The sequence below is a fragment of the Hypanus sabinus genome, chromosome 20 (genome assembly GCF_030144855.1).
Source record: "Hypanus sabinus isolate sHypSab1 chromosome 20, sHypSab1.hap1, whole genome shotgun sequence".
NCBI lineage: Eukaryota > Metazoa > Chordata > Chondrichthyes > Myliobatiformes > Dasyatidae > Hypanus > Hypanus sabinus.
In genome coordinates this window covers 44,130,931-44,158,655 of record NC_082725.1, presented here as the reverse complement: position 1 = coordinate 44,158,655, position 27,725 = coordinate 44,130,931, and the positions used below count along the sequence as shown (strand labels likewise).

At 41.5% G+C, this 27,725-nt stretch overlaps 1 protein-coding gene across 3 annotated transcripts in view; it reads left to right on the top strand.

Moving 5' to 3' along the window:
- Positions 1–27,026, top strand: part of LOC132378469 (uridine phosphorylase 1-like) — a 61,304-nt gene extending 34,278 nt beyond the window's left edge. For all 3 annotated transcript variants that reach the window (XM_059945405.1, XM_059945404.1, XM_059945403.1), the window contains 2 exons: positions 18,995–19,141; positions 26,664–27,026. In XM_059945405.1, the coding sequence (XP_059801388.1) occupies positions 18,995–19,141; positions 26,664–26,803 (287 nt within the window). In that variant the 3' untranslated portion in view covers positions 26,804–27,026. The remainder of the gene's footprint in view (positions 1–18,994; positions 19,142–26,663) is intronic.
- The last annotated feature ends 699 nt before the right edge of the window (positions 27,027–27,725 follow it).

Sequence of the window (27,725 nt, the reverse complement as noted above, 5' to 3'; positions counted from 1 at the left end):
GTGGGAAAATCTCTTTGTCTTCTGTATTCAGACAAGGTTTTTAATAAACAAAGATTTTACAGCTGGTAAGAAAAGGACATAAACTCTTTAAGTTGTAATCAAACTGCTGGACATACTTTGATCAGGCAACATTTATAGAGAAAGAGAACGTTGTGAAATACTCAGCAAGTTCTCTGATTTTTGCCTTTAAAATATCTAGTAAAACGATCATCTTTAATTGTTTAACAAGGTAAGATCTACTTAAAAGAAAGCCAGCATAGTTCAATGGCTTAAGTAAACCAGATTCAGCTATTGGACATTGATAATGTTTCATTGTCAGTTCAACAAGCAACAATACTAATTCTGATCGCTAGTTCGCCTTTCCCCTTCAGCCTCCCTCTCTCTCTCTCTTTCGTTTCCCTTCTTCCTCTTTCTGTTGGTTCCTTGTTGCTTCAAGTTTTGGCAACATGTCAAATTTTGAACTGCAGTCTTGTTTGTGAAGTTTGATTCTGACTACAGAGTTCTTCATTGGTGTTTATATTTTACTTTTAATCAAATTGCCTCAATTTTACAGTTGGATTGATGTCATGACATAGTTCTTGGCATCATGTGATTTCCAGAATCTTCTCGGTGTCCTTAAATGTTAAATAAGGTTGTACATACAAATTTCTGGCCTCATCAGTTTAAAAGAGAAAAAAATAGGTTCTGGAAGGTCCAATACCATTTAGGATAATTTAAAATTAATTGCCTTGGAATTTAATCAAATAATGCTCCATTTTTTTCTGTTGAAAATTGACTATCTGGAGTGGAATATAGTAATGGCTTTTCCAGGTCATTTCACATCACTCTGGAAATCAGTTACAGCAAATATTAACATCAGTCTCACATGGAGTGATACCATTCCTTTCTTTTGGAAGTTTGCAAGAGAAACGTGACCAAGTGGCCCTGAGAGCTCCAGGATAACAAGATCTTCAGCATGTACTACTGGACAGGGATCTCCTTATGGATTCTCTTTCTGTGCCCTCTATCACACACTTTGTTGAGCCCCTGCAACCTAGACCGTACCTCCCTCCAAGCTCTTATTTTGCCCCACTCACTCATACCACAGTGTGGCACACAGGTCCTGGGTCTCTCATCTTGTCTTCGATCCCCATAATAACGTTCCTTGCAATGAAATTACAAAAGAAACTGACAGATGGATAACCTACATCCCAAGGTTTTGCTAATTTTCAAGTTCGAACAAAGCTCTTGAAGCCATGTATGTCAGGGACACATAGAGGCACTGAAAGGCAATGGTACAACATGCAGTGCCTTGAAAAAGTATTCAGCCCCCACAACAAATTTCACATTTTATGTCTCATTTTCTAAATTTAAAATATATTAAATTAGGATTTTTGAATTAATCTACAAAACATTATGTATCATGTCAAGTCAAAAGAAAAATTCCAAAACCTGTCCTCAGTTTACTAACAATTAAAAACCAAAATTATAAGGCTGATAAAGTATTCAACCCCTTTGTAATTACTAAGCTAACTTTCCTCAGGTGCAATATTGTACATGGTCTTACCAATTCAACGAATTTGTTGATGTAGAAAATTGGAGGATAGCCTGCTTTCAATGAATTCATAAGAATAAATGCTCCCTCTCTCTGTAAGGTAAAACAGTGTGGTAGATTTTCAACACGTCAAACCAAAAGGAAGGGAAAAGAGCATTCAAGTCAAGACAGGGAAATGATAATAGAGAAACACAAATCTGGGACGGGTACAAGACCACCTCAAAGGCACTGAACATACCCCAGAGCTCAGTGTGGTCTATTGTGAAAGAGTAGAATAATATGAAACCACAGCCACACTGCCCAGGTCAGGCTGCCCCTCTAAACCTAGTCACCAGAGAAGAGTCACACTTGTAAGAGAGACTACTGTGATGCCAACAGTCACAGAGTGAGCTGCAGACGATCTCTAAGGTCTTGCACAAAAAGGGCATTAATGGTGAAGTGGCAAGGTAGAAGCCCTGGCTGGAAAAAGGATATACTTGGCCAAAAAGACTTTGCAAAGTGTCACTTAGAAGATGGTGTCAAGATGTGGAAGACGTCTTGTGATAGGGTGAGACTAAAGTGCAACTTCTTGGCCTCAACTCTTAAGTTGTACGTGTGGCATAAATCTGATACTGCACATTAACCAGAAAGCTTAAACTGGGGAGGGAGTTTGCCTTTTATCAGGACGATGTCCCAAAGTACAGTGCAAGAGCAACCATAGAGTTAAATGAAGAAAATTGATGTGTTGGGTGGCCTAGTCAGAGTCCTAACTTTAACCCGATTGAACATCTCTGGCAAGACCTCAAGATTGCTGTCCACCACCACTCCCCAACTAAGTTGGCCCAGCTTGAGCAATTGTGCAAGGAGGAAAGGATAAATCTTGCTCCATCATGCTGTGCAAAGCTAATGGAGACTTCTCCAAAAAGGGACTGGCTGCAATAAGTGAGAGAGGCGCTTCAACTAAGCACTGAGCAAATGGGGATGAAGACTTCTGAATTGCTGACAATTCAGTTTTTGAATTGTTAGTCTTTCATGCTTTACGATCCTCCCTGTTTTCTGGGCTATGCTGTGAAAATGGAACATGTGATTCACAAATAAAAATTCCCAGTTAAATTGATCAAAATCCCTGATTGTGATACGTATTTATGTGACAAAGAATTGGGGGCAGAATACATTTTTGTTTTATAATGTGACTTAATTTTTAAAGTTCTCTATTACAATAGACAATAGTCAATAGAAGTAGACCATTCGGCCCTTCGAGCCTGCACCGCCATTTTGAGATCATGGCTGATCATCTACTATCAATACCTGGTTCCTGCCTTGTCCCCATATCCCTTGCTTCCCCTATCCATAAGATACCTATCTAGCTCCTTCTTGAAAGCATCCAGAGAATTGGCCTCCACTACCTTCCAAGGCAGTGCATTCCAGACCCTGGAATTTTACACTGGTATTGGTAAAAATAAGCCAAAGAAAAGAGAAAATAATAACAAATAATTAAGTTGTAAAATGTAGCTGATGTTCGAAAGATGACATCAACTATAATTGTCCATTTAATTATTTTGCAATAGGTACCTTGAAACAACTACATCTGTAAAGCATTATAGTTGAGGTTAAGTTAGTGTTTACCAGAAGTTGTTTTTGTTTTTGGTTTGCATTATGTTCTTAAATTACCTGCACACTAACAACACTACCTTTCAAAAGTAACTTACTTGTACAGAATGATTCCATATCTCATGAAAATACAAGGTTGTTCCTTTCTATTTAATCAAGATACTACTTAGATAAGATCCATTCAGCCTGCCAAACTACTCCTTCCCTTGTGATTCATTAATCTGGTTTTATCCTGGGATGGCTGGCGGCTTGTGGCAAAATAATTTATTTCCGCGTTTAGAGTAAGTACCTCTAATATGGCTCTGTTGATTTATAAATTTAGCTCCACTGCTGTAAATATTGACTCTCAAAATTGGTCCCACAGGTGATATTTCAGTCATTCAAGCATTCTGTCATAAAATCCTTCATCCTTCTCTTTGCTCAGTCCATAAGACCTTCCCAAAGAACTCCACAACGTTACTTAGCCAGTGTGAAGAATCATTAAAATAGTGAGGGTCGGAAGGAGGCCATTTATGTGTATGTTAAGAGGTAAAAAATTAGACATATCCTATTTTCTAACAATGAGTGTATAAGCCTGCAGACTTCAACATAACTGAAAGATACTGCTTATTATACCTTAAAGTCTATGGAGTGAGTTGGAGACAGTTCCTTGTGAACTTTACACGTCAGGTTAAAAAAGCAAGTGGAGCCTCTTGGGACTTGTCTGCTGAGCAGGAGATTGCTTAGGTTGTTAGTAATTTAGCAAGGGGCAATAAAAAGAAGGAAGGTTTAAGCGGAGCGGCCATCATGGGAGTGAGTCAGGGTTAGAGTGGGAGGCCTCGGCTCAGCAGGCTTCAGTGAGAACAGTTGGAGGCTAAGAGTGCCGAGTCATTTGTAATTATTTAGTTGACTGTAGAAGTTAAGCTTAAGAAGTTAGAGCCACACATAACAAGTGTAGACAGGATGGTAGTTCAGGCAGTGGAATGCCTGATGTGGGACTCCTGTGACATGTGGGATTTCAGGGTACCTGCTGACTACATCTACAGGAAGTGTATCCAATTTCAGCTCCTGGCTGACAAGGTTAAAGAACTGGAACTGGAGCAGGATTCACTCAGGACTGTCTGGGAGGCTGAAAACCTCATTGATGGGTCCTTCACTGAGGCGGTCACACCCAGAGTGCCGGCTTCACACAGTAGATGGGCAAAGGAAGGGGAGTGAGCAGTCACCCTGTAGCCACTCCCCTCAGCAACATGTATACCCTTTTTGATACTGCTTTTGTGGGGGGTGGAGGAGTGGAATGCCCTACCAGGGCACATCAGCAGCAGCCAAGCCAGTGGTGCTGTGGCCAGCTCTGAGGCTCAGCAAGGAAAGTTAACGTCAGGTATAGTGATAGTGATAGGAGACTTGATAGTTAGGGGGTTCTAGAAGATTCCATGGCTTTATGCCAGAATGGTGTATATTGCCTCCCTGGTGCCTCAGAGTGACTGTAGATTATGCTCACGAGGGAGGGGGAGCAACCAGAGGCTGTGGTACACATTGGCACCAAAGACATGGATAGAAAGCGGGACAAGGTCCTGCACTGTGAGTCTAGGGAGTTAGGAAACAGGCTGAGGAGCAAAGCCTCCATGGTAGTAATCTCTGGATTACTCCCAGTGCCACGTGCTAGGCAGGGCAGGAATAGGATGACGGTGCAGATGAATGAGTGGCTGAGGAACTGGTTCAGGGGGCAGGGTTTCAGGTTCTTGGATCATTGAAACCTTTTCTGAGGCGGGGTAACCAGTAGAAGTGGACGGTTTGTAGGTAAGCTGGAGAGGAGCCAAAACCTTGGCCGGCAGGTTTGCTAGTCTTACTTGGGAAGTTTAAACTGATTTGGCAGGGGGATGGGAACCAGAGCATCAAGTTAGAAAGTGGAGAGATGGAGTGGAAGATAGATGTCAGGGCAGGAGCAAAGTAATGGATATGTTGAGGTGGATATTTTGAAGTGTGTGTACTTTAATGCAGGAGTATAATGCGTAAAGGTGATGAGCATCGATCAGTGCAGGGAGCTATTACAGAGATTTAGCTGAGATGGACTGGGATGGGTGCTTAATATCCCAGGGTGTTGATGCTTTAGAAAAGATTGAGAGGGAGGTAAAAGAGGTGGGGGAGTCATACTACTAATCAGGGACAATAGCTGCCCTCAGAGGAGGCATAATGGAGGACTCGTCCACTGAGTCTATATGAATATAATTCAAAAATAGGGTGCAATCACTCCAATGGGATTACACTACTGACCCTCCCAATACCCAGCAGGACATTGAGCAACAGATATGTAGGCAGATTAAGGAAAGATGTAAAAATAATAGGGTTGTTGTCTTGGGGGAGTTCAATTTGTAAACTGGGACCTTCTGAGTATGGGGCAGAATATGTTAGGTGCATCCAGGAGAGTTTCTTAAATCAATATGTAAGTAGTCCAACAAGAGGAGGAACTGTGTTGGATCTGGAGTTGGGTAATGAGCCTGGCCAGGTGATTGACCTTTCAGTGGGTGAACAATAGAGGAAAGTGACAACAGCTTCTTATGTTTTCAGATACTCTAGATAAGGATAACAATGGATCTTGTGGGAGAGTATTAATTTGGAGCAGGGCAAATTACAAGAGTATTAGGCAGGAACTAGGGCAGGGGTCAGCAACCTTTACCACTGAAAGAGCCACTTGGACCCGTTTCCCACAGAAAAGAAAACACTGGGAGCCGCAAAACCCGTTTGACATTTAAAATGAAATAACACTGCATACAACGTTTTTTTTTGCCTTTATGCTATGTATAAACAAACTATAATGTGTTGCATTTATGAAATTGATGAACTCCTGCAGAGAAAACGAAATTACATTTCTGCATGCAACAAAAACATTTTGAACTCCGAAAAAAAGACATTGGGTTGAAGGTTACTTTTAAGTAAAATACTCAATGTCTATTTGAGTTCTTCTTGTATTTATGAAAAACACTGAACTTAAATTTTCCGCCAGCAGCAAACCAAAAATAACATCAGCCAGCTGTCAACCTGAAAAATAAAAGGACTATTTCACTAAACAATGAAAAAATATGAATATTCCTAAAATAATAGGCAATTAAAATATGTATCATACTTGGTTAATGGGATTTCTGCTCCTGGACCTCAGCGCACAGCATCTGCACATCAGGGCTGTATGACGTCACCTTCATCTTTACACAGAATCGCAAGCTGTCATCTGTGAGGTGTGCACGATGTTTGTTCATGTTGGAGAACACCTGCTCACATACATATGTGGATCCAAAGATCGACAGGACTCCAAGCGCATACTTTTTAATGTTTACATAAATGTCGGGGATAGCATTCCATGTTTCGAACACAAGTTTGTCCGGTTTAGGGAGGTTTTCAATATCACTCCATTTGTGATTCTGAGCAAGAACGGCCTTCTGACGGGCAACATCTTCAAGGTCTGCTGTCAAGCGTCTAAACTTGGACACCCATATGTCTTTGTCGGCTATTTCGGCCAGTTCCATCTCAAGATCAGGTTTACTCACACCTGCCAATGCAGTCGTATTCAGTAGAGATGAATCGATGCTTGGGGGAGTGACCGGGAAGGATAATGTGTTTTTTTTTCCTCTCTGAACTCACAGAAGCGTTTCCCAAACGATGTTTGCATTGCGATGATTGCAGAATGTAAATACTCCGAATTTATCATGTCGTGACCTTGTTTGAACTCTCTCAAATTGGGGAAGTGAGACAAAGTGCCTTTCTGTCAATCTCTGGCAAGCACTGTCAACTTGCGCTCGAATGCCAAAACATCCTCCAACATGTGTAGGGCTGTACGTCCTTTCCCCTGAAGAGCTGTGTTCAGCGTGTTCAGGTGCGCTGTCGTGTCTACCATGAAGTGTAGCTTTTCCAGCCCTTTGCTGCCCAGGAAAGTTTTCACTTCTTCCAGACACGCGACAAATCGCTTCAGCACCTCCCCTCTGGACAGCCACCGGACTTTGTTGTGCAGCAGGAGATCAGAATATGCGCTTTCCAGCTCGTCCAGTAACAAATGGAATTGACGGTGATTTAAACTTTTTGCCATTATTTTATTGACAATCTGAATGACAACATCCATTACTTCTGTGCATTCCGGAGGAAATGTTTGAGCGCACAGTGCCTCTTGGTGCAAGATGCAGTGAAAAATCAGCAGCTTTCTGTCCAGCGACTTCTGCAGAAAAGCCATAATTCCCTTGTGCGTTCCCGTCATATTCGGTGCCCCCATCAGTAGCTACTGACACCAGGTGGGTTTATTCCTTTGGCTCTTAAACAATTCAAGACAGCCTCACAGATGTCCGCCCCCCATGTTTGGTCTTTTAGAGGTATCAACTCAATCAGTTCTTCCCGTGGCCCGGCAGAGTTTACATACCGGCAGAACAACGCTATTTGTTCAATATCACCTTTGTCTTTAGACTCGTCACAGGCAATCGAGTAGGCCACAGCTGAATTGATGTCTTTAATTTGCTGTCTTGTGATGTCTTCTGCCATTTTTATGGTTCTGTCTTTGACAGTCTTTACAGAGAGGGGCATATCCCTGATTTTCTGCACAATTTCACTCTTGTTTTTAAAGTCCGTGAATAGATGTTCTGAAATCTTAATGAAAGATTCTTTTATATATTCACCATCTGTAAACTGCTTCCCGTGCTTTCCTAAGCGGCAATATAACTAGCGTATGTCGTTGGTTTTCCGGACTTCATCCATTGCTTGAAATGATTTTTGCTCAGATCAACCTTCCGCATCAGTTCCGATATGGCTTTTTTTCTCTCATCTCCATCCGGATATTTTTGAGCAAAGGCTGCGTGTTTATTCTAGAAATGCTTTGCAACATTTGACTTTTTGTTGTTTGCTAGTTTCTCATTGCATATTAAGCATACCGGTAAACCAGTCTCGTCAGCAGTGAAAGCAAATGAATCTGTCCACGTATCATTAAACGTTCTGTTTTCTTCAGTCACTTTTCTTTTTTTTAGAATTCTCCATAGTTGGCCTACCTTGGATCGAAAAATTAAAGAAATCGCGCACTGACGGGTGTCAGGTATTGGCAGTGGTGACGTATATTAATAGCGATAAAAACACGTTGTAGCGGTGTGCTCACGCAGTCAGTAAACTGCAGTCGAATAACTTTATTCGAACTAAACAGCCTTGCTTTTAAGCCTCCCTCAACCTGGCCCCCATGGGCGCGGATGCTGCAAAAGACCAATTATTTCCCAAAGCAACAGGGAGCCGCAGCACAGAGGTAAAAGAGCCGCATGTGGCTCCGGAGCCGCGGGTTGCCGACCCCCGAACTAGGGAGTGTTACTAGGAACAGCTGTTCTTGGGAAAATCAGCATCTGACATGTAGATGGTGTTTAAAGACCAACCAGAGTACAGGACAGGTGTGTTCCAGTAAGAAGGAAGGACAAGGATGGAAAGATAAGAGAACCTTGGATGTTGAGAGAGGTGATGAATTTACTCAACGTAAGAGGAAAAGTGTGTAAAGCATAGGAACCTGGAATCAAACAGCAGCCTTGAGGATCATGAAGAAGCCAGAAAAAGTCTCAATAAGGGAATTAGAAAAGCCATGCAAAGTCCTTGGCAAGCAGGGTTAAAGACCACCCCAAGGCATTCTATCAAGACCAAGAGGGTAACTAGAAAGAGGGTAGGACCACTTAAGGATAAAGAGAGCAACATTTGCTTGGATGTGGAGGATGTGGGTGATGTTCTTAATGAATACATCAGTACTTACCAAGGAGAAGGATGTGGAGGAGAGGGAGATCGGTGCTAAGCATATTGATATGCTTGGCATTTTGAGGTAAAAGAGGAGGTAATGTGTCTCTTAAAGAACATTAAGGTGGATAAGTCCCCAGGGCCAGGTGGGATATACCCCTGGTTATTGAGAGAGGCAAGTGAAGTGATTGACTATTACCTTCATGTCCTCTCTAACCATAGCAAGGTCCCAGAGGACTGGTTATTAGCTAATGGTGACCAATTTTTCAAGAAGAGAATGATCCAGGAAGCTATAGACTATGAATTTCACATCAGTGGTAGGGAACTTACTGGAGAGAATTCTTAGGGATAGGATTTATGAGCATTTGGAGAACCGTGGCCTGATTAGGGAGAGCCAGCACGGCTTTGTGCGGGATAAGTTATGTCTTACTAACTTAATTGAGTTTTATGATGAGGTGATGAGAGTGATTGATGAAGGTAGAGCTGTGGATGTTGCTAACGTGGATTTCAGTAAGGTGTTTCATAAGGTCCCTCATGGGAGGCTCATCCAGTAGATTGAGATGCATGGGATCTGTGGTGAGTTGGCCATTTGGAGTGGGTTGCCGGTAGAAGACAGTGTGTAGTGGTTTAAGGGACTTGTTTTAGCTGGAGGTCTGTGGTTTGTGGTGTTCTGCAGGGATCTGTGCTGGAAACTGCTGTTTGTGATATATATGAATGAACCGGATGAAAACCTAGGTGGGTGGGCTAGTAAGTTTGCAGATGATCCAACAATTGGTGGTGGTGTGGCGAGCATAGCAAATCAGCAACGAATACAATGGGATATAGATCAGTTACAGATCTGGGTGGAGAAACGGCAAATGAAGTTTAACCTAGTCAAGTGTGAGTTCAAAGATCAGGAAGTTATGTTGTAGCTTTATAAAACTCTAGTTAGACTGCAACTAGAGTTTTGCATACAGTTCTGGTCGCCCCTTTATAGGAAGGATGTTGAGGCTTTGGAGAATGTGCGGAAGAGATTTACCAGGATGTTGCTTAGATCAGATGCATGTGCTGTAACGAGAGATTGAACAAACTTGGGTTGATTCCTTTGGCATGGCAGAGGCTGAGGGGAGATTTGACAGAGGTTTATGCGATTACAAGAGGCATAGATAGAGTAGACAGAGAGTATTTTTTCCCAGACATTAAAATGTCTAATACCAGAGGGCATGCTTTAAAGATGAGGGGAGTATAATTTCAAAGGAGACGTGAAGGGCAAGTATTTTTACACAGAGAATGGTGCATCTCTAGAATGTGATGTCTCAGGTGGTGATGGAGGCAGAAACATTAGAGACCATTAGAGAGGCACATGAGGAAAATGAAAGGATATGAACATTATGTAGGGAGAACAAATCAGTTTAGCTGGCCATTTGATTATGGATGGAATTGGCTCAGCACATCATTGTGGGGCGAAGAACCTGTTCCTTTGTTCTATGGAACTGTTCTATTCTCTATATTAAATATGATGAAAGTTTCTGCCTCTCTTGACCTTTCATGTAATCATCTTTGATCATATCACTGCTTGGATAAAACTTCTTTTCTTAATATGCCTTGAAACCTTCCACTAACTATCTTCCCACACATTAACCTGTGTCAGAATTTCCAGCGTGAGCAATGCATACTGTCTACTCTTGTTATTCAGAGTCCTTACAGTAACTCCGAGCCTTAAAATTAACATACTCACAGTTCTACCATTAATCAAAAATTCTGTAGGCGCAGTATGTAAATACCGGATATACTCTGGCAAGTGAGTCATGTCCTTGTATTCTCTTTCCATCTATGAGGCACACAACAACAATAGCGGAATAAAAGCAGAAAACGGTGGATTTGCAGATCAGGGAGCCTCGGTGGAGGAGGAAGCTAAGTTATTCTGGCTGTTTATAGGAATTAAAAATGAGAAAACAGATATGGTGGAATACTTCCCATTTGACTGGCTAAGTGCAATGGTGCAACTTTGAGGCGCTTGAAGCCATCCAGGATGCAGCAACCCTTGATTAACACCCAATCCAAAATTCTGTTTATCTCTGCCAACACCATCACCCCGTGCCTGCAGTGCGTTTGGCTGCAAATTGTCCTGTAATTCCACATGTGGGCCAATTCTAGCTCTTCCCAAACCTGTGACTTCTACGACATTAAAATCAGACCAGACCAGCAGCAGGGGCAAGATGTTGGTGAGGTTGCACTTGGAATATTGTGTTCAGTCATCCTGCTGCAGGAGAATTTGCAGAAGAGATTTACAATTTACAGGACTATAGGGACTGAGATTAAACCTGGGAAGATGGCAGGTAATATTACAGAGGTGTATAAAATCATGATGGACACAGTAGGCTGAGTGAACGTAGTCTTTGTTCCAGAGTTGAGGAATCAAGACCTAGAGGAGATAGGTTTAGGGTGAGAGGGGAGAGATTACATTGAAACATGAAGGACAACTTTTTCAATGAGAGGATCATCCATATTTGGAACGAGCTGCCTGAAGAAGTAGCTGGCGGTTGTATTACCATCAGTAGAGCCTGTTTCTGTGCTGTATGTCTCTGTGACTCTCAGAGCAAATGGAAATATTACCATCCACAAGTTCCCATTTAGGCATCACTTTCCTTCTGCTCAAAATGTGTCCTGTAGATGTTTGCCTAATGAAGTTGTGGGAGTATTTTTGCAGAACGACTGCCCCATTTCAAGGAGCTCATCGCTATATTCTGAATCGTTGGACACGCTGGCAGCAGTCACGGTGGACAAGGTGCACCACAAGAACAAAGGAATTTAAATCCAGTTAAAAAATAATTGCAGCATTTACCAACAATGTCCAAATCTGGGAAAATAAATAACCACACTTTTAAATATCCTATGAACTTGAATAACAGGCATGAGGAGGCCAAGTCTGAAATATCACAAGAAATTAACATAAAGTTATACGTTTTTCATTTTAACTGGGCACTGTATTTTGAAATATTTATCAAAATTCGCATTCAAAAATTGTTTTATTGGGGTAAGGGAGGTGTGTTAGGTGTTCATGATAGTGTTAGGCATCAACACTTATACCACATGCAAGGAAAGGTAGCACTTCAGTGCTCTTTAATCTCAAGAAGTGGTTGTGAAAAACCTGAAGCTATTATCACTTCAATAATTTCTGCAGGTTGCTTTGGAGAAAGTTGCAACAAATCACTGTGAAGATGCAGGAAATCACTGACAGTGGCAAATGGATTTCTGCACTTCTGCAATTATCTGCAGTTGTGTGGGCTCCAGAAAATGCTGCGAGGTTTCTTCTGTCATGGCAAGGAATGTTTATTCACTCACCATTATTTTCTCAGCACAAGTTATGAGCCAGTGATTTCTACTGGAAGTTAAGGTATGGCATTGTTTCCTTTGACGGCCTCAGGTGTTTCATTAATGGCATGGGCTTATTGTTTTGCCTCAGGATTCCACAAGGATTTCATTCACAAAATGAAATCTCATATGGGCTGCACAATATATCGTTTTCATTGAAATAGCATTATCACTAATACTGTGGCATTAGTTCAGAAGATTTAATAAATAGAAATGAGCAAAATGTGAGTGGTCAGAGTAAGTCAGCCCTGCCCATCAGTCCAGCTGGAAATTACTGTTTATGAAAGTGAACTTAGAATCAGAAATCTGAGTTTATCGGTGAAGCTATAAAGCTCCATAAAAGCCACAAGAAGGACTGTAACCCTCCACTGAATAGAATGAAATGGATGACATTTTCAGACACTGTTTTGAAAGGAAAGAAGCAGGCATGACAAAGTGCTATTTTACTAGAAACAATTGAACAGTTAATGACCTCCATTCATAAGCTGTGGTTGCACCTCTGAGTATGAGGGTGTCAATCAAACTGATTTTTCCCTATTGTTAATAGCGCTGCTGACATCAGATTCTGCTTTCTGGAGACTAAACCATTGGCAGTCACTCATTAACTATATTGACAAGTTGTGCACCTAGTGGTTTACTTTTGCTGTCAGATTAACCATTCATCTATGGCTCCATGTATTTTTGAAGTGGTTCTCCACAGATGGTCATCGTTCTACATTGCAGAGGAAGTATTGTTGCGGAACAAGGTTCTACAGCAACATCTGCTCTGTACAGTATGAGAAACCTCTGCAAGGAATCTGTAGAGTCACGTACTCTGAGTGGTCAAAACAATGGAGCATTTAGTGCCATGAAAATGCTGCATTTTTTTCCTGATCAGTTCCTCCCGTGCCACCAGCCCCCACCACCTCTTCCAAAGGTGATGTACACAAGTCCATATCTGCTGGTTATCTTTTATTGTTTAATATGCAGTCATAATTGCAGTAGGGATTTTCGTGAGTTGCAGTAGGAAGCCATTCATCCAATCTGGTTTTTATCCGGAGTGTGTGCTTGTGCATGCCTAGAAGTGATTCCTGGGAAATGACGCTGGGTGCAAAATACCAGGGAGTGTCTTTCATAAACTAGCACCAAAGTACATTGGAGGATTATCGCCTTATTGTTTTCCTGGAATCTAGAGGGTTATCTTTGAGCTTTCTTGTGTTTTGCAATAATTTAACCATAGAGACACCAGAGGAGTGTAATTTTGTATTTGACTCTCAGTTGCAAGATATAAACATTCCACCCATGGAGTGTAATAGCCAAGGAGCTGTCAGAACCAGACTTCTTATAGGTATTGCAAAGACTCTCTTTCATCACTTCCTGCAGCCTTCTTAAACCGAATGTCTAGTTTTATTTCCTTCTGCAATGCAAAGGCATCGGATCTTAAAGTAGATTTGGGCTCCCCTAAGACATAGTGATATCCAAATCGAAAATACAGGCCTTAGAGGCATGTTACTTCAGATATTTTAGTAAGCCATTTCACTATTAATTCTCTGCAGACAGGCATGTTCCATAATGCTTCCAGTACAAACAGGCAGAATTTACATACCAGCTTAAAGTTACCTGATTGCTAGACCACATTTCAGGTTATTTTATCACCTAGTTATCCTCCTCCTACCTGGATCCAGGTAAAGCAATTCCCCAGAGGTACGAACAACAGAGAGGTGGTCGTGGGAGGCTGAAGAGCTGGGTTGCTTTGAATCAGTGGACTGGGCCATGAATAAATACTTGTCAGTACTTATACACCAGGGGTCTGAACATTGATGGTCGATGTTGGGGCCTCTTCTTTTTACACTGTATATCGATGATTTAAATTATGGATTAAATGGTTTTGTGGCTAAGTTTGCGGATGACACCAAGATAGGTGGAGGAGCAGGAAGTGCTGAGGAAATGGAAAGGTTGCAGAGAGACTTGGTCAGTTTAGGAGAGTGGGCAAAGAGCTGGCAGGTGAGATACAATGTTGAGAAATGTACGGTTGTACATTTTGGAAGAAGAAACAGTCGGGCAGATTATTATTTAGATGGGGAGAAAATTCAAAAATCGGAAGTGCAAAGGGACTTGGGGGTCCTCGTGCAGGATACCCTAAAGGTTAACCACCAGGTTGGATCAGCAGTAAGGAAAGCGAATGCTATGTTGGCATTTATTTCAAGAGGAATAGTGTATAAGAGTAAGGAGGTGTTGATGAGGCTCTATGGGGCGCTGGTCAGACCCCATTTGGAATACTGTGTGCAGTTTTGGGCCCCCATCTTAGAAGGGATGTACTGATGTTGGAGAGAGTTTAGAGAAGATTCACTAGGATTCCTGGAATGCAGGGACTAACATGAGGTGCATTTGTCAACTCTTGGATTGTATTCAATGGAGTATAGAAGAATGAGAGGGGATCTCATAGAAACATTTTGAATGTTGAAAGGGTTGGATGGAGTATATGTGGAGAAAGGCTGTTTCCCTTGGTGGGCGAGTCCAGGACAAGAGGTCACAGTCTTAGAATTAGAGGGTACCCATTTAAAACAGAGATGAGGAGAAATTTTTTTAGCCAGAGGGTCATGGATTTATGGAATTCATTGCCACATACAGCTGTGGAGTCCCAATCATTGAGGGTGTTTAAGAAGGAGATTGATAGGTATCTAATTAGTCAGGGTATCAAGGAATATGGGGGAAAAGCCGGAAATTGGAACTAGATGGGAGAATAGTTTAGCTCATGGTGGAGTGGCGGAGCAGACTTGATGGTCCGAATGGCCTACTTCTGCTCCTTTATCTTGTGATCAGTACAGATTGTGTGCTTAGCCCCCTGCTCTTCTTGCTTTATGTTTAAAACCATGAGGGTAAGCACAGCTCCAGTGTCATGTTCAAGTTTGCTGATGGCTCCACCGTATAGAATCAAGGTGGTGATGAGTCAGCATATAGGAGAGAGATCGAAACTCTAGCTGAATAGTGCAACAAAAACACTGTCTCACTCCATGTCAGCACGGCCAAGGAGTGATTGTTGACGACAGGAGGAAGAAACCGGAGATCTGTAAGCCAATCTCCATTGGGGATCAGAGCTGGGGAGGGTCAGAAAGTTTAAATTCCTCAGTGTTTTCATTTCAGAGGCTCTCTCCTGAGCCCCACATGTAAGTGCCATTACAAAGAAACATGGCAGTGCCTCTACTTAGAAGTTTGCGAAGATTCAGCATGTCATCTAAAACTTTGACAGACTTTGATAAGTGTATGGTGGAGAGTATATTGACTGGTTATATCATGGACTGGTGTGGAAATACCAATGCACTGGAATGGAAAAGCCTACAGTGTTAGTGGATACAGCCCAGTCCTTCCTTATGTACTGCCGGTTGCATCTGCTGGCATTTAGGTCAGCAATGAAGATCCTTTATCCATTTCTACATCTTTAGTCCTGGTGGTGTTCAGGGCTTTCTTCATCGTGCCAGTAGCTTCCTCTTGGTTTTCAACTGTCAGCCATGCATGTCCTGGGTAGAGAATCAGGAATACCATTGCACTCTAATGCAGAAGGATTCTTCATTACTGTTTCTGTAACAGTTTTGTTTGTCCGGTCAGGGATGTTAGCCCTAAGCTGAACTCCTGAACCTGGATACTGGTGGACCCCTGTTTGTCAGCGCTTTACCCTTTGACCTGTTTGGCATGGGTGACCTTACCAAGAGCCAAAATATAAGCTTCTCTGGGTCATTGAGGCACACAAGCCTCCAAACCATGACAAGGTTGTGGTCCATTTGGTAGACAACCTAGTCCATCATGATTAAAGCCCTCTCCATCACTAAGCACATCTACAGGGGGTGCTGTTGCAGGAAAGCAGCATCGATCATCAAGGACTCTCACCATCCAGGCCATGCTCTCTTCTCGCTTCTGCCATCAGGAAGAGGGTACAGGAGCCTCAATACCTACACTATTGGATTCAGGCACAGTTATTATCTCTCAACCATCAGGTTCTTGAACCAGAAGAGATAACTTCAGTTAACCTCACTTACCTCAACACTGAACTGTTCCTACAACCTATGGGCTTCCTTTCAATGAGTCTTCATTTCATGTTCTTGATATTTATTTCCATACTTTTTGGTCTTTTGCACATTGGTGTTCGTCCGTCTTGTGGATGAGATCTTTTCATTAATTATATTCTGTTTCTGTTATTTACTCTACCTGCAAGATAATGAATCTCCGGGTTGCATATGGTGACATATATGTTGTTCGATAATACTTGGTCTTCACATTACCTGTTATTTCAAAACTGCTGGTGATTAACTTGACATCCCTTTTCATATATCTTTTGAGAGCCATATTTTTGTAGATGTATGCAATTTTCAAATTTGTTTGGAAGGACAAGATGGTTAAAAGGCTAAATGTCTTCCTGTCATGTTCTTCTTCCTCCAGCAGTAAACACCATCCCTTTTCTCCCCCAAGAGACTGTTCGTGTTATTAATTCTTGTCGCAAGTAACTCTTCCAGTTGTTCATTTTAGTAAAGCTTCATTAGACTGGGAATTAAGATTCCTCTTTTTAAAACTGTTAGATTCTTCAGAGTACTGAAAATGTTGTTACTATCCAGGCCCAGTAACCAAACATCTTCTGTGGAGCAGCATGAGTTCTTAAGCAGTTACTGTATGCCACTTCTTGATGCATTAAACCTGGGGCATCACAACAGCATGGAGGTTAGCATGATGCTGTTACAGCTTGGGGTATTGGAGTCAGGAGTTCAATTCCAGTGTTTTCTGTAAGGAGTTTGTACGTCCTTCCCGTGGATGCATAGGTTTACTCTGGTTTCCTCCCTCAGTCCAAAGAAATTCCGGTAATAGGTTAATTGGTTAACCTAGGGTTAAATTGGGGCTGCTGGGTGGTGCAGCTCAAAGAGCCAGAAGGGTCTGTTTCACACTGTACCTCTAAACAAAATCAAATTTTCTACTTACATTTTTTTGGGTAAAGTGCTATCTCTGATCTTTACTTTTTGAAAGAAACCTTACCAGCAATCCTCTAGTCAAGCACATCTTTAATAAGAGGTAGAATTGCTTCAACGTCTAAAATTGTAAACTTAATAATTAGTTTGCAATGGTTTCTCATAAGAGTGCCGCAGTTCCTCAGTGACAGATATACCCTGCAAGTCTGTCATGCTTATACAAAAACATGGAATTTCATGTTGATAGCATAAGGTGTAGCAATTACATTCCTCAGCTAGTAATCAAGAGATTAAATTTATGAACTAGAGGCATGCTCAAAGTTCATCACTGCAGCAGAGTTATTTAAATAGAGTTATGTAATTTGTAACTAGAAAGTGAATGTCTCTTTAAAAATGAATTTGATTCATTCTTTCAGGAAAAAGTCCTGATTCTTTACGCACTTTGAACTATATGAGAGTTCACACTTTGTTCTAAAATGGTCTAGAAAATTGCTTAATGTATGAGCAAAAGTGTCAGGAACTTGTAAATGAATCAGAAACTATCATGTTATGCATCTGTCAGAGCATAAAACCTAACAGAGCTATGTGCAAACATGTTTATTAGACCTCTATGAGCTGTTATTATTTTCATATGGAGAAAAATATGGATAGCATACATTAACAAAGGATACTTTAGTGCATTTCCAGTTGCTTCACAAACTTCACTAGTCTATTGATACTAAAAAGATTTTACTATACTTCTTGTGAATCTTCTGTAATTTAATAATAATATTACTTTATTGAACCTGAGTGGGAAATTCTTTTGTAACAGCAGCAACATTTAAAAACACATATAGCAGTGTAACGTTCTCCTTCGGGTGTAACGAACGCCGAATTTAACGTCCGGATAAACCACAGCCAATGCAGACCAGATCGCAGTAAGATTAACCATTTACTGTTCACTCTTCACATTAACATATGGTGAAAACTGTTGATAAAACAATACAAGATTGATACAGTATTTGTTCCTTCCTTAATATCACATTTCAAGTGTAAATACTTGCAAAGGTGACTATAACTACATTACACTAAGGTGCAGTATACAGGGAGAGTTTACCTGCTCCATTGACTACTTTAAATACACTTCCATGCAAACTATCCGCGACTCTTTAACTAACGAAAGCATAAACATTATCTACCGTCGTTACTTCTAACAGGATCGGCATTAACATCTTAGTTCAATATATCGATTATCTATTAACTTACAGAGTTGCTCTCACTGTGATTTCTCATGCCTGCAAAACTGCTTCTGCTCAGGTGAGCCTCGTGGAAAGCCCCCACCCTCGCGCTAATTTCAAACCGGTGTTTTCCCACAAGATGCGGTGAAACCGGATGTGACGTCATCGCATGCCGATATATTTTACATGCAATGAATATACTTTAAACACTTCTAATTCTAACTAGAAAATACTATTGAATGAATTACTAAGCGAAAATATTATAAACTAAATAACTGTCGTAAAGACAGCACAAGCAGTGTGCTTAACTACTAATAAATACAGAATAATAATGTGCACAAAAATAGTGTACCAATGTGTGCAATAATGTGCAATAATAATGTACAAAGTAATAAGTTGTACTATGAAGAGTGTTCTCCTGTTGCACAGAGATGAACTGTTGTGTATGCTTATTGCATTTGGTAGGAAAGATATTCTGTAATGATACTTGTGAAAGCGGAGCTGAATGAGTTTGTTCGAAAGGGGGGGGGGGTGTCTGCTGCTTATTCAGCAGGTCATGGAGAGGATGTGCCTGACTGTCCATAATGGATAACAGCTTAATTTGATTCTAATGAGGAAATCGACCGTGTCCATAATAATTTTATTTCCCGCAGGCCAGGCCCGTTTAGATGGTGCTTTCTGCCACTATACTGCTGAGGAGAAGATGAATTACCTGAATGCTGCCTGTAAAGCAGGGGTTTGCAACATTGAGATGGAGTCAGCTGCATTTGCAGCGATATGCGCCCGAAGTGGATTACCAGGTAACAATATACGTGTGCAATACTTCCCACAGAGGTATTGAAATTTCTTTGTAAGCTATTTCTTAAAGTTACATTATTGTACTTTATGGACTGAATAGTGTTCCATTTACAATATGTGTGCTGCTGTTTTAATAATTTTAAAAAGCTGTTTATTAATACCTGTAGCTCACCAAAATAATTTCTGCTTTATTAGAATATATTTTTCATTACTGAAAATGACTTACCGAATGGAAATTGGTCTTAGCTTTTTGTGGAATTACAGATTGAGAACCTCTTATCTGAAATTCCAAAATCCAAAAACCTCTGAAATCCAAACCTTTTTGTGCACATTTGTGTCATAAGTGGAAAATTCCACAAGGTGCTAGGAAGGTTCTCAGGTAATGCAACGGTGTCTGCACACCATAGACAGTTCTGAGAAGAGACCCTGCATCTGTAATGAACAGAAGTTAATGGAAATTAGAAAAACACTGCATAGAGTGCAAAATGAAGACCTTGATTGCGTACCGTCAGAGTTGCAGTGAGCACATGCCACTTCACGGTATGCTGATCATGAAACAAACAAAGATCTAGCAGGACAAACTGAAAATTGAAGGTAATCATGAATATTCAGCAGGCTGTTGCAGAGAATTAAGAACAGGCACAGTGTGAAATTTTTAAAGCGTCTGTTGATCACAAAAACCTAACACCTGAACAAGTCTGTGCTGCTGATAGTTTTTTTTTAACCTTACGTGACATTTAATTTTTAAAGCGTCGCTGTTGAAGATTTAACACCAGAAGAAGTGTGTGATGCTGATTGTTTTCATACCTTGCATAAAACCTTAAGAAGATAGAATACAAGTGCAGCATCCTGTACCCTTTTAATCAAAACACAGCATTGTAGGTGGAGAAAGCCTGCCGTTGTTTGTTGTTGCCCAACAGCTGATTCCGGTATTCTCCCAATGCTACTGTGCTGCTTTTGTTACCCTGCACACAGTATATTTTCATTATATTATTGGTACCGTATGTAATATTTTTTACTGTTGAGTGATGAATAAGTGTAAGAGGAAGACCGCTTACCGGTGGCACATAATAAATTCAGAGTCGGAAATGATGCTGAACCCGAGATATCTCATTAAATATTCCAAAATCCCAAAAAAAATCCAGAACACTTCTGACCCCAAGATTTTTGGATACTCAGCTCGTCATAGCCTCTTGTTCAGACATAATTTCGCATACGCTTAGACTTAGGTTTTTTAATATACCTACCCTCTCTTAGTAGATGACGTCTCAGCACGTACAATAATCAAGAGACATTGTCCAGCCACATTTATTTATTTAGAGCAGGGGTTCCCAACCTGGGGTCCATGGCATAAAAAAGGTTGGGAAGCCCTCATTTAGAGGAACAGGCCATTTCAGCCCTCGTTGAGTAACTGTCCAGCAACCCACCTATTTAACACTAGCCCAACAGTGGCACAGAACACCACAGCACAGAATCAGGCCCTTCGGTCCATCTAGTCTGTGCCGGACCATTAATCTGTATAGTCTCGTTGAACTGCACACGGACCATAAATTTCTCTTAAATGTTGAAGTCACACCCACCTCCACCACTTGCGCTGGCAGCTCATTCTGCACTCACCATCCTCTAAGTAATGAAGTTTCCCCTTGTGCTCCCCTTAAACATTTCACCTTCTACCCTTAACCCATGACCTCCAGTTGTAGTCTCGCCCAACCTCAGTGAGAAAAGCCTGCTTGCATTTACCCTATCTATACCCCTCATAATTTTGTATACCTCTATCAAAACACCCCTTAGTCTTCTATACAGTAGGAAATAAAGTCCTAAGCTATTCAAATTTTCCCTATAATCTGCACTCTTTCAATCTTATTTACATATTTCCTGTAGGTAGGTGACGGAAACAGCACATAAATTAGGCCTCACCAACATCTTATCCAGTATCACATAACATCCCAACTGATGTTCTCAATTGAGTTATAAAGGCCAATGTGCCAAAAGCTTTCTTTATGATCCTATCTACCTTTGATACTACTTTCAATGAATTATTGATTTGCATTCCCAGATCCCTCTGCTCTACCGGACTCTGTCGTTCACTGTGTAAGACCTACCTTGGTTGGTCCTCACAAAGTACGACACCTCACACTTGTCTACCTTAAATCCCATCTGCCATTTTTCAGCCTATTTTTCCATCTGGTTCAGATCGCACTGCAAGCTTTGATAGTTTTCCTCACTGACCACTATGCCCCCAGTCTTGCTGTCATTAACAGATTTGCTGATCAAATCTACCACATCTTCATTCAGACTGTTGATATAGATGACAAATAACACTATTGATCCCAATAGCACACCCCTAGTCACAGGCCGCCAGTCAGAGAGGCAACCATCTGCCAAGTGATTGAACCCTCTTGACCAGCTTCCCATGCAGGACTGCGTCAAAGCAACCCTAAAGTCCACATAAACAACATTCATTGCCTTGCTTTCATCAACATTCCTGGTAACTTGCTCAAAAAAACTCCATAAGTTTGGTTAGACATGACTTTCCATGCACAAAGCCATGTTGACTACCCCTAATCAGTCCCTGTCTATCCAAATACTTGTATATTTGGTCTCTTAGAGTATCTTCTAATAACTTTCCCACTACTGATGTCAGGCTCACCAGCCTGTAATCTCCTGGTTTATTCTTAGAGACTTTCTTAAACAGCAGAACAACATCAGCTATCCTCCAATCCTCTGGTACCTCATCTGTCTTTAAGGATGATTTAGATATTTCTGCTAGGGTCCCTGCAGTTTCTACACTTGCCTCCCACAGTGTCCTGGGAACACCTTTAACCCCTCCTGCTCTATCACTTCTAAAAGTAACTCCGGAGCATCAAGCTACCAGCCCTGCCCCTCCTGCAACCAAGTCTCACTGGTGGCTACAATGTCATAATTCCACATGCTGACCAGTGCCATAACTCATCTGCTTTTCCTACAATATTCCTTGCATTGAAATACACACAGCTCAGGACACTAGTCGCACCATGCTCAACCTTTTGATTCCTGATTTTGTATGTAGTCTTAACAACATTTTTCTCCATAACCACTCCACCGTCTGTTCTAGCACTGTCTGGTTCCTATCCCCCTACAACTCTAATTTAAAGCACCCCCCCCCCCCCACAACCAAATGCAGCACTAGCAAGCCTTCCTGTTAGGGTATTAGTTCCCCTTCCAGTTCAGGTGCAAACCGTTCCTTCTGTACAGATTCCACCTTTGCTGGAAGGGAGCACATTAATCCAAAATCCAAAGCCCTCCCTAATCACAGGACAAGTTATAGTGACCAATTAGCCTTCTAGCCAGTACATATTGGTCAGTAAAAGTTTTTCTAAGTATTTTAAAAATGTAAGAGAAACGGGAGTGGATATAGGACAGCTAGAAAATGAGGCAGGAGAAATAATAATGGGGGACAAGGAGATGACTGATGAACTAAATGAGTATTTTGCATCAGTCTTCACTGTAAAAGACACTAGCAGTATACCTGATATTGTAGTGTGTGAAGGAAGAAAAGTGGGTGCAGTTACTATTACAAGAGAGAAGGTGCTTAAAAAGCTGAAAGACATAAAGTCACATAAGTCACCTGGACCAGATGTACTGCACCCTAGGGTTCTGAAAGAGGTAGCATTAGAAATTGTGGTAACATTAGAAATGATCTTTCAAAAAACATTGGACTCTGGCATGGTGCCAAAGACCTGGAAAATTGCAAATGTCACTCCATTCTTTAAGAAAGGAGGAAGGCAGCAGAAAGGAAATTATAGACCAGTTAGCCTGACCTCAGTGGTTAGGAAGATGTTAGAGTCAGTTGTTAAGGACGAGGTGATGGAATACTTGGTGACACAGGACAAGATAGGATAAAGTCAGCATGGTTTCCTTAAGGAAAAATCCTGCCTGACGAACTTGTTGGAGTTTATTGAGGAGATTACAAGTAGGATAGTTAAAGGGGATGCAGTGGATGTTATATATCTGGACTTTCAGAAGGCCTTTGACAAGGTGCCACACAAGAGGCTGCTTCCAAGTTAAGAGCCCATGGTATTACAGGAAATTTACTAACATAGTTAAAGCATTGGCTGATTGGTAGGAGGCAGCGAGTGGGAATAAAAGGATCCTTTTCTCGTTGGTTGCCAGTGACTAGTAGTGTTCTGCAGGGTCAGTGTTGGGACCACTTCTTTTTATGCTGTATATCAATGATTTAGCTGATGGAATAGATGGCTTTGTTGCCCTGTCTGTAGATGATACAAAGAATGGTGGAGGGGCAGGTAGTGTTGAAGAAACAGGTAGGATGCAGAAGGACTTAGATAGATTAGGAGAATGGGCAGGAAAGTGGCAAATGAAATATAATGTTGGAAAATTATTGGTCATGCACTTTGGTAATAGAAATAAATGTGTGGTCTATTTTCTAAATGGGGAGAAAATCCAAATAACTGAGATGCAAAGGGAGTTGGGAGTCCTTGTGCAGAACACCCTAAAGGTTAACTTGCAAGTTTAGTTTATAGTGTGGAAGTCAAGTGCCATGTTAGCATTCGTTTCAAGAGGTCTAGAGTAAAAGAGCAAGGCTTTATAAGGCACTGGTGAGGCATCACTTAGAGTATTGTGAACAGTTTTAGGCTCCTCATCTTAGAAAAAATGTGCTGGCACTGGAGAGGTTCCAGAGGAAGTTCACAGGGATGATTCTGGGAATGAAAGGGTTATCATATGAGGAACGTTTGATGGCTCTGGGTCTGTACTCATTGGAATTTCGAAGAACGAGGGGGGATCTCATTGAAACATTTCGAATGTTGAAAGGCCTAGACAGAGTAGATGTGGAAAGGATGTTTCCTATGGTGGGAGAGTCTAGAACAAGAGAGCATAGCCTCAGGATAGAGGGGCGTCCGTATAAAACAGGGATGCGGAGAAATTTCTTTAGCCAAAGGGTGGTGAATTTGTGGAATTTGCTGCCACATGCAACTGTGGAGGATATGTCATTGGGTGTACTTAAGGCAGAGCTTGATAGGTTCTTGATTGGACATGGCATCGAAGGTTATGGGGAGAAGGCTGGGATCTGGGGTTGAGGAGGAGAAGAAAAAAGGATCAAGCATGATTGAATGGCAGAGCAGACTCGATGGGCCAGATGGCCTAATTCTGCTCTTTTGGCTTATGGTCTTATAGTATTGGGACTGTGGGAGGAAACCGAAACTTCGGGAGGAAACATGCGCAGTTATGGGGAGAACATACATGCACCTACCAGACGGCACTGGAATTCCGGAACTCCGGAATACCCTGATCTGTAATAGCATCGTGCTAACTGCTATGCTGCCATGATGCATACAGAAACTTTAATGGATCCGTGTGAACGTATGTGTTGAGCACATCCAGTTGAGAGAGTGTCCATGGAGTATTCAGAAATCCAATGGCAGAGGGAAAAAGCTGATTCTAAAATGTCGAGCGTGCATTTTCAGGCTCCTGTACAAACTCCTTCTGCTAGTTCTGGTGGACTCTAGGGTAAGATGTGGTTATAAGAGTTACAGAAAAAAATGAATAAAATTCCTAATTGCACAGAAGAGCACCACTTGGGCACCAGGATCTCATCATGAGGCCTCCAAAGGCTTTCTCCATGTGGTGCTGCGGCTATTTTTATAAAGAATCATCTGCTCAAACTGAAAGTCGAGGAGGGAGGTATCCTGTGCAACAACTGAGCCTAAGAGATGGATTTGTATCATAATTCCACTTAAAAAGAAGGAATTTCTGACTCCAACCACTGGTGCAAGTCAGAATGCAACTTGCTCTGAGCAATGCTTGGAGAAGTGGCAACAGAGATGTTGGCAAATTCAGATCTTGACAAGTGGGTCTTGGAAAATATGTTTTGCAGTCTCAGAGTCCCCCCAAAAAACAGAAGGGGATGAAATAAATCATCATTGGCAGAAGATGAACTGAAAGCTCATTTTCAGGCATTGATCTAGTCCCAGTGCTCACGTGAAAATGGTACCACCAAACACCATTTACCTACAATGATTGGCATTTTACATGCATGCTCACTCACTAATGAATCACCCTTCAAACCAACTTAAGCTTATAGTCAACCATGACAAAAAATGTTCACATTCAATGTCATGAAGACTTGTCGCTTTGATTTTCAGGTAAGCTGCATTTTCCATTGTATATCAATCACCTCTTATGGACAAGTGGGGGACGTGTCTATCTCCTCCTCCTCAACTTTCAGTTTGAGCAGCATCCTTCTTTATAAAAATAACCACAGCACCACATGGAGAAGTACCTTGGAGTCCTCACAATGAGATTCTGGTGCCCAAGTAGTGCTCTTTTGTACAATTAGGTCTTTTGTTGATTTTTAAAAATTTATTCATTTATGGGATGTGGGTGTCACCAGCTAAGCCAGCATTTATTTTCCATCCCTAATTGTCCTTGAGAAGGTGGTGATGAGCTGCCTTCTTGAACTGCTGCAGTCCCTGAGGTGTAGGTACACCCACAATGCTGTGAGGGAGGGAATTCCATGATTTTGACCCAGCGACAATAAAGGAAAGACGATATGTTTCCAAGTCAGGATGGTGGGTGACTCAGAAGGGGATTTCCAAATGGTGGTACCTCTTCTCTGCATCTTTTATAACCAAGTCTTACCTTGCAACCCTTCAGTTACGGGAGGAGGGTGCGATTCTAGACTGGACCTCTGGCAGACGCGCATGAACAGCATAGAATATTTGAGGCAATCAATATAGGGACATTTCTGTAAAGGAGATAAGCAAATTAAGGAAAATGCATATTTTGGATGATGCTGATAGAGAGGAAGCCTCCAGCAGGCTGTATCTCTTCTGATCAGTACAATAATGCTGATCCTGGAAACAATGATCACAACCTCTGGTGGACCCCGTGGAGCTTCCACTCTCATATTCCTGCAGCAGCGGACTTCACCTCTTTTCCTTCTCTGTTGATATGATGACCAGCTTTGTGACACCCTGGACCGGTGCATCTACTGCTTTTGTTTTATCAACTGCTTCAGACCTTATTCTGTCCTTCTTACTCCTCAATCAGCTTGCCCCTTTCTTTCAGCATTGAGACCGTTTCATCTCATTTTCAATCCCTTCTAGATTTCCTTAAGCCTTTTCCCCACTCCTTTTTCCACCGAAAGAGGTCAGTGGTTATATTCAAACATCTGCTGCTACCTGCTGAAGTCCTTAGAATGACTAAGATCTCAATTTCATGTCAAATTAAACATGCTTTCACTTTATTAAATTGATATGATGCTTCTGATGCCTGTGATTTCCTAATGGTTTATAAAATGTAGCGCATGATGCTATGCATTTAATTTGCAAATTATTTGGGAATTCTTGATATACTTTGTAGTGATTACCGCAGCCTAATTCACGAATAAACATAAAATGTTTGATGCTTTGCTTTCCGTCACTAACAACAAACGCCATCATTTAAGCTAAAAATGAGGCTTGGATATCAAAGATGTGAACAAAAGACAAGTTTCCTAACCGTCTAACTTGATTTCTCTTTGTACAGGTGCAGTCGTCTGTGTCACTTTGCTGGACAGACTGCAAGGCGATCAGATCAGCAGTTCCCATGAAGTGCTTTCTGAATACCAGATGAGGCCACAGATGTTGGTTGCTCATTACATAAAGAAACATCTCAAAACCAAATAATGTTACCTATCCATGTAGATTCTTTTAATTTTCAATCTAGAACTTGTACCAGTTTTAACATTTGAAACATTTTCCCATTTTTCGCACATTATTTCCGTGCTTTTTGGATATTCTAAGAAAAGTTCACAGGTATATTAGTTGCAATGTAATATCAGAAATTCATGGTAATTAGTTACATTTTGTTAATGTTATTGGATGGGAAATAAAGAGATTTAAAACAACAGTGAGAGTGATGAATTGGACTGTGTAAAATAAGCATCAGAAATTGGAACCATGTGATAATGTTTTAGTCAGTGCGACATGATCAGCCTCCTTTTATTTTACGAGGATTAATGTGATAATTTCGCGGTAAGGCTGCACCAGTGTTGACATTTGATTGGACATTTCTGGCAGCCATTCAAGCTTGTCAGTCAGTCATTAGCTTTCTCATCAACAAAAAGGTTTCCGGCCTCTCGGTGTGCAGTTTGTTCTTGATGACGTGCGGTGCTTCTGAATGGATCATGACTCATGCACTCTGAGGCAGTCTGACACTGCCCAGTAGGATGGATCCTGAGGGCCTGGATTGCCTTCCTACTACTCAACACGGCAGCGCGCTTTCCAGCCACGGCAAATGATGGCTGCTGCAAGTGGTACAGGATAGAACGGAAATCACCTTTGTTTGCTTGTAGGGTTTGGCCTGGCACGCCAGAATTTGCTCTCTGCGTTGTTCTGGCATGCCCGACAGTACCCTACTAACAAACATGGGGACTACATTCTAACAAAGCCTGCTGCATGACCTTTCAAACCATAGATAGCAGTGGCTGTCAGACAGAGCAGTCAGTAAAGCTGGTTCCTGTGGGTCATGGAGTGGGGAATGAAGAGCAGCAAGAGAGGAAGAATGCCAGCTCAGCACCCTTGGCCTTAGTCTCTGTAAAGGTAGATA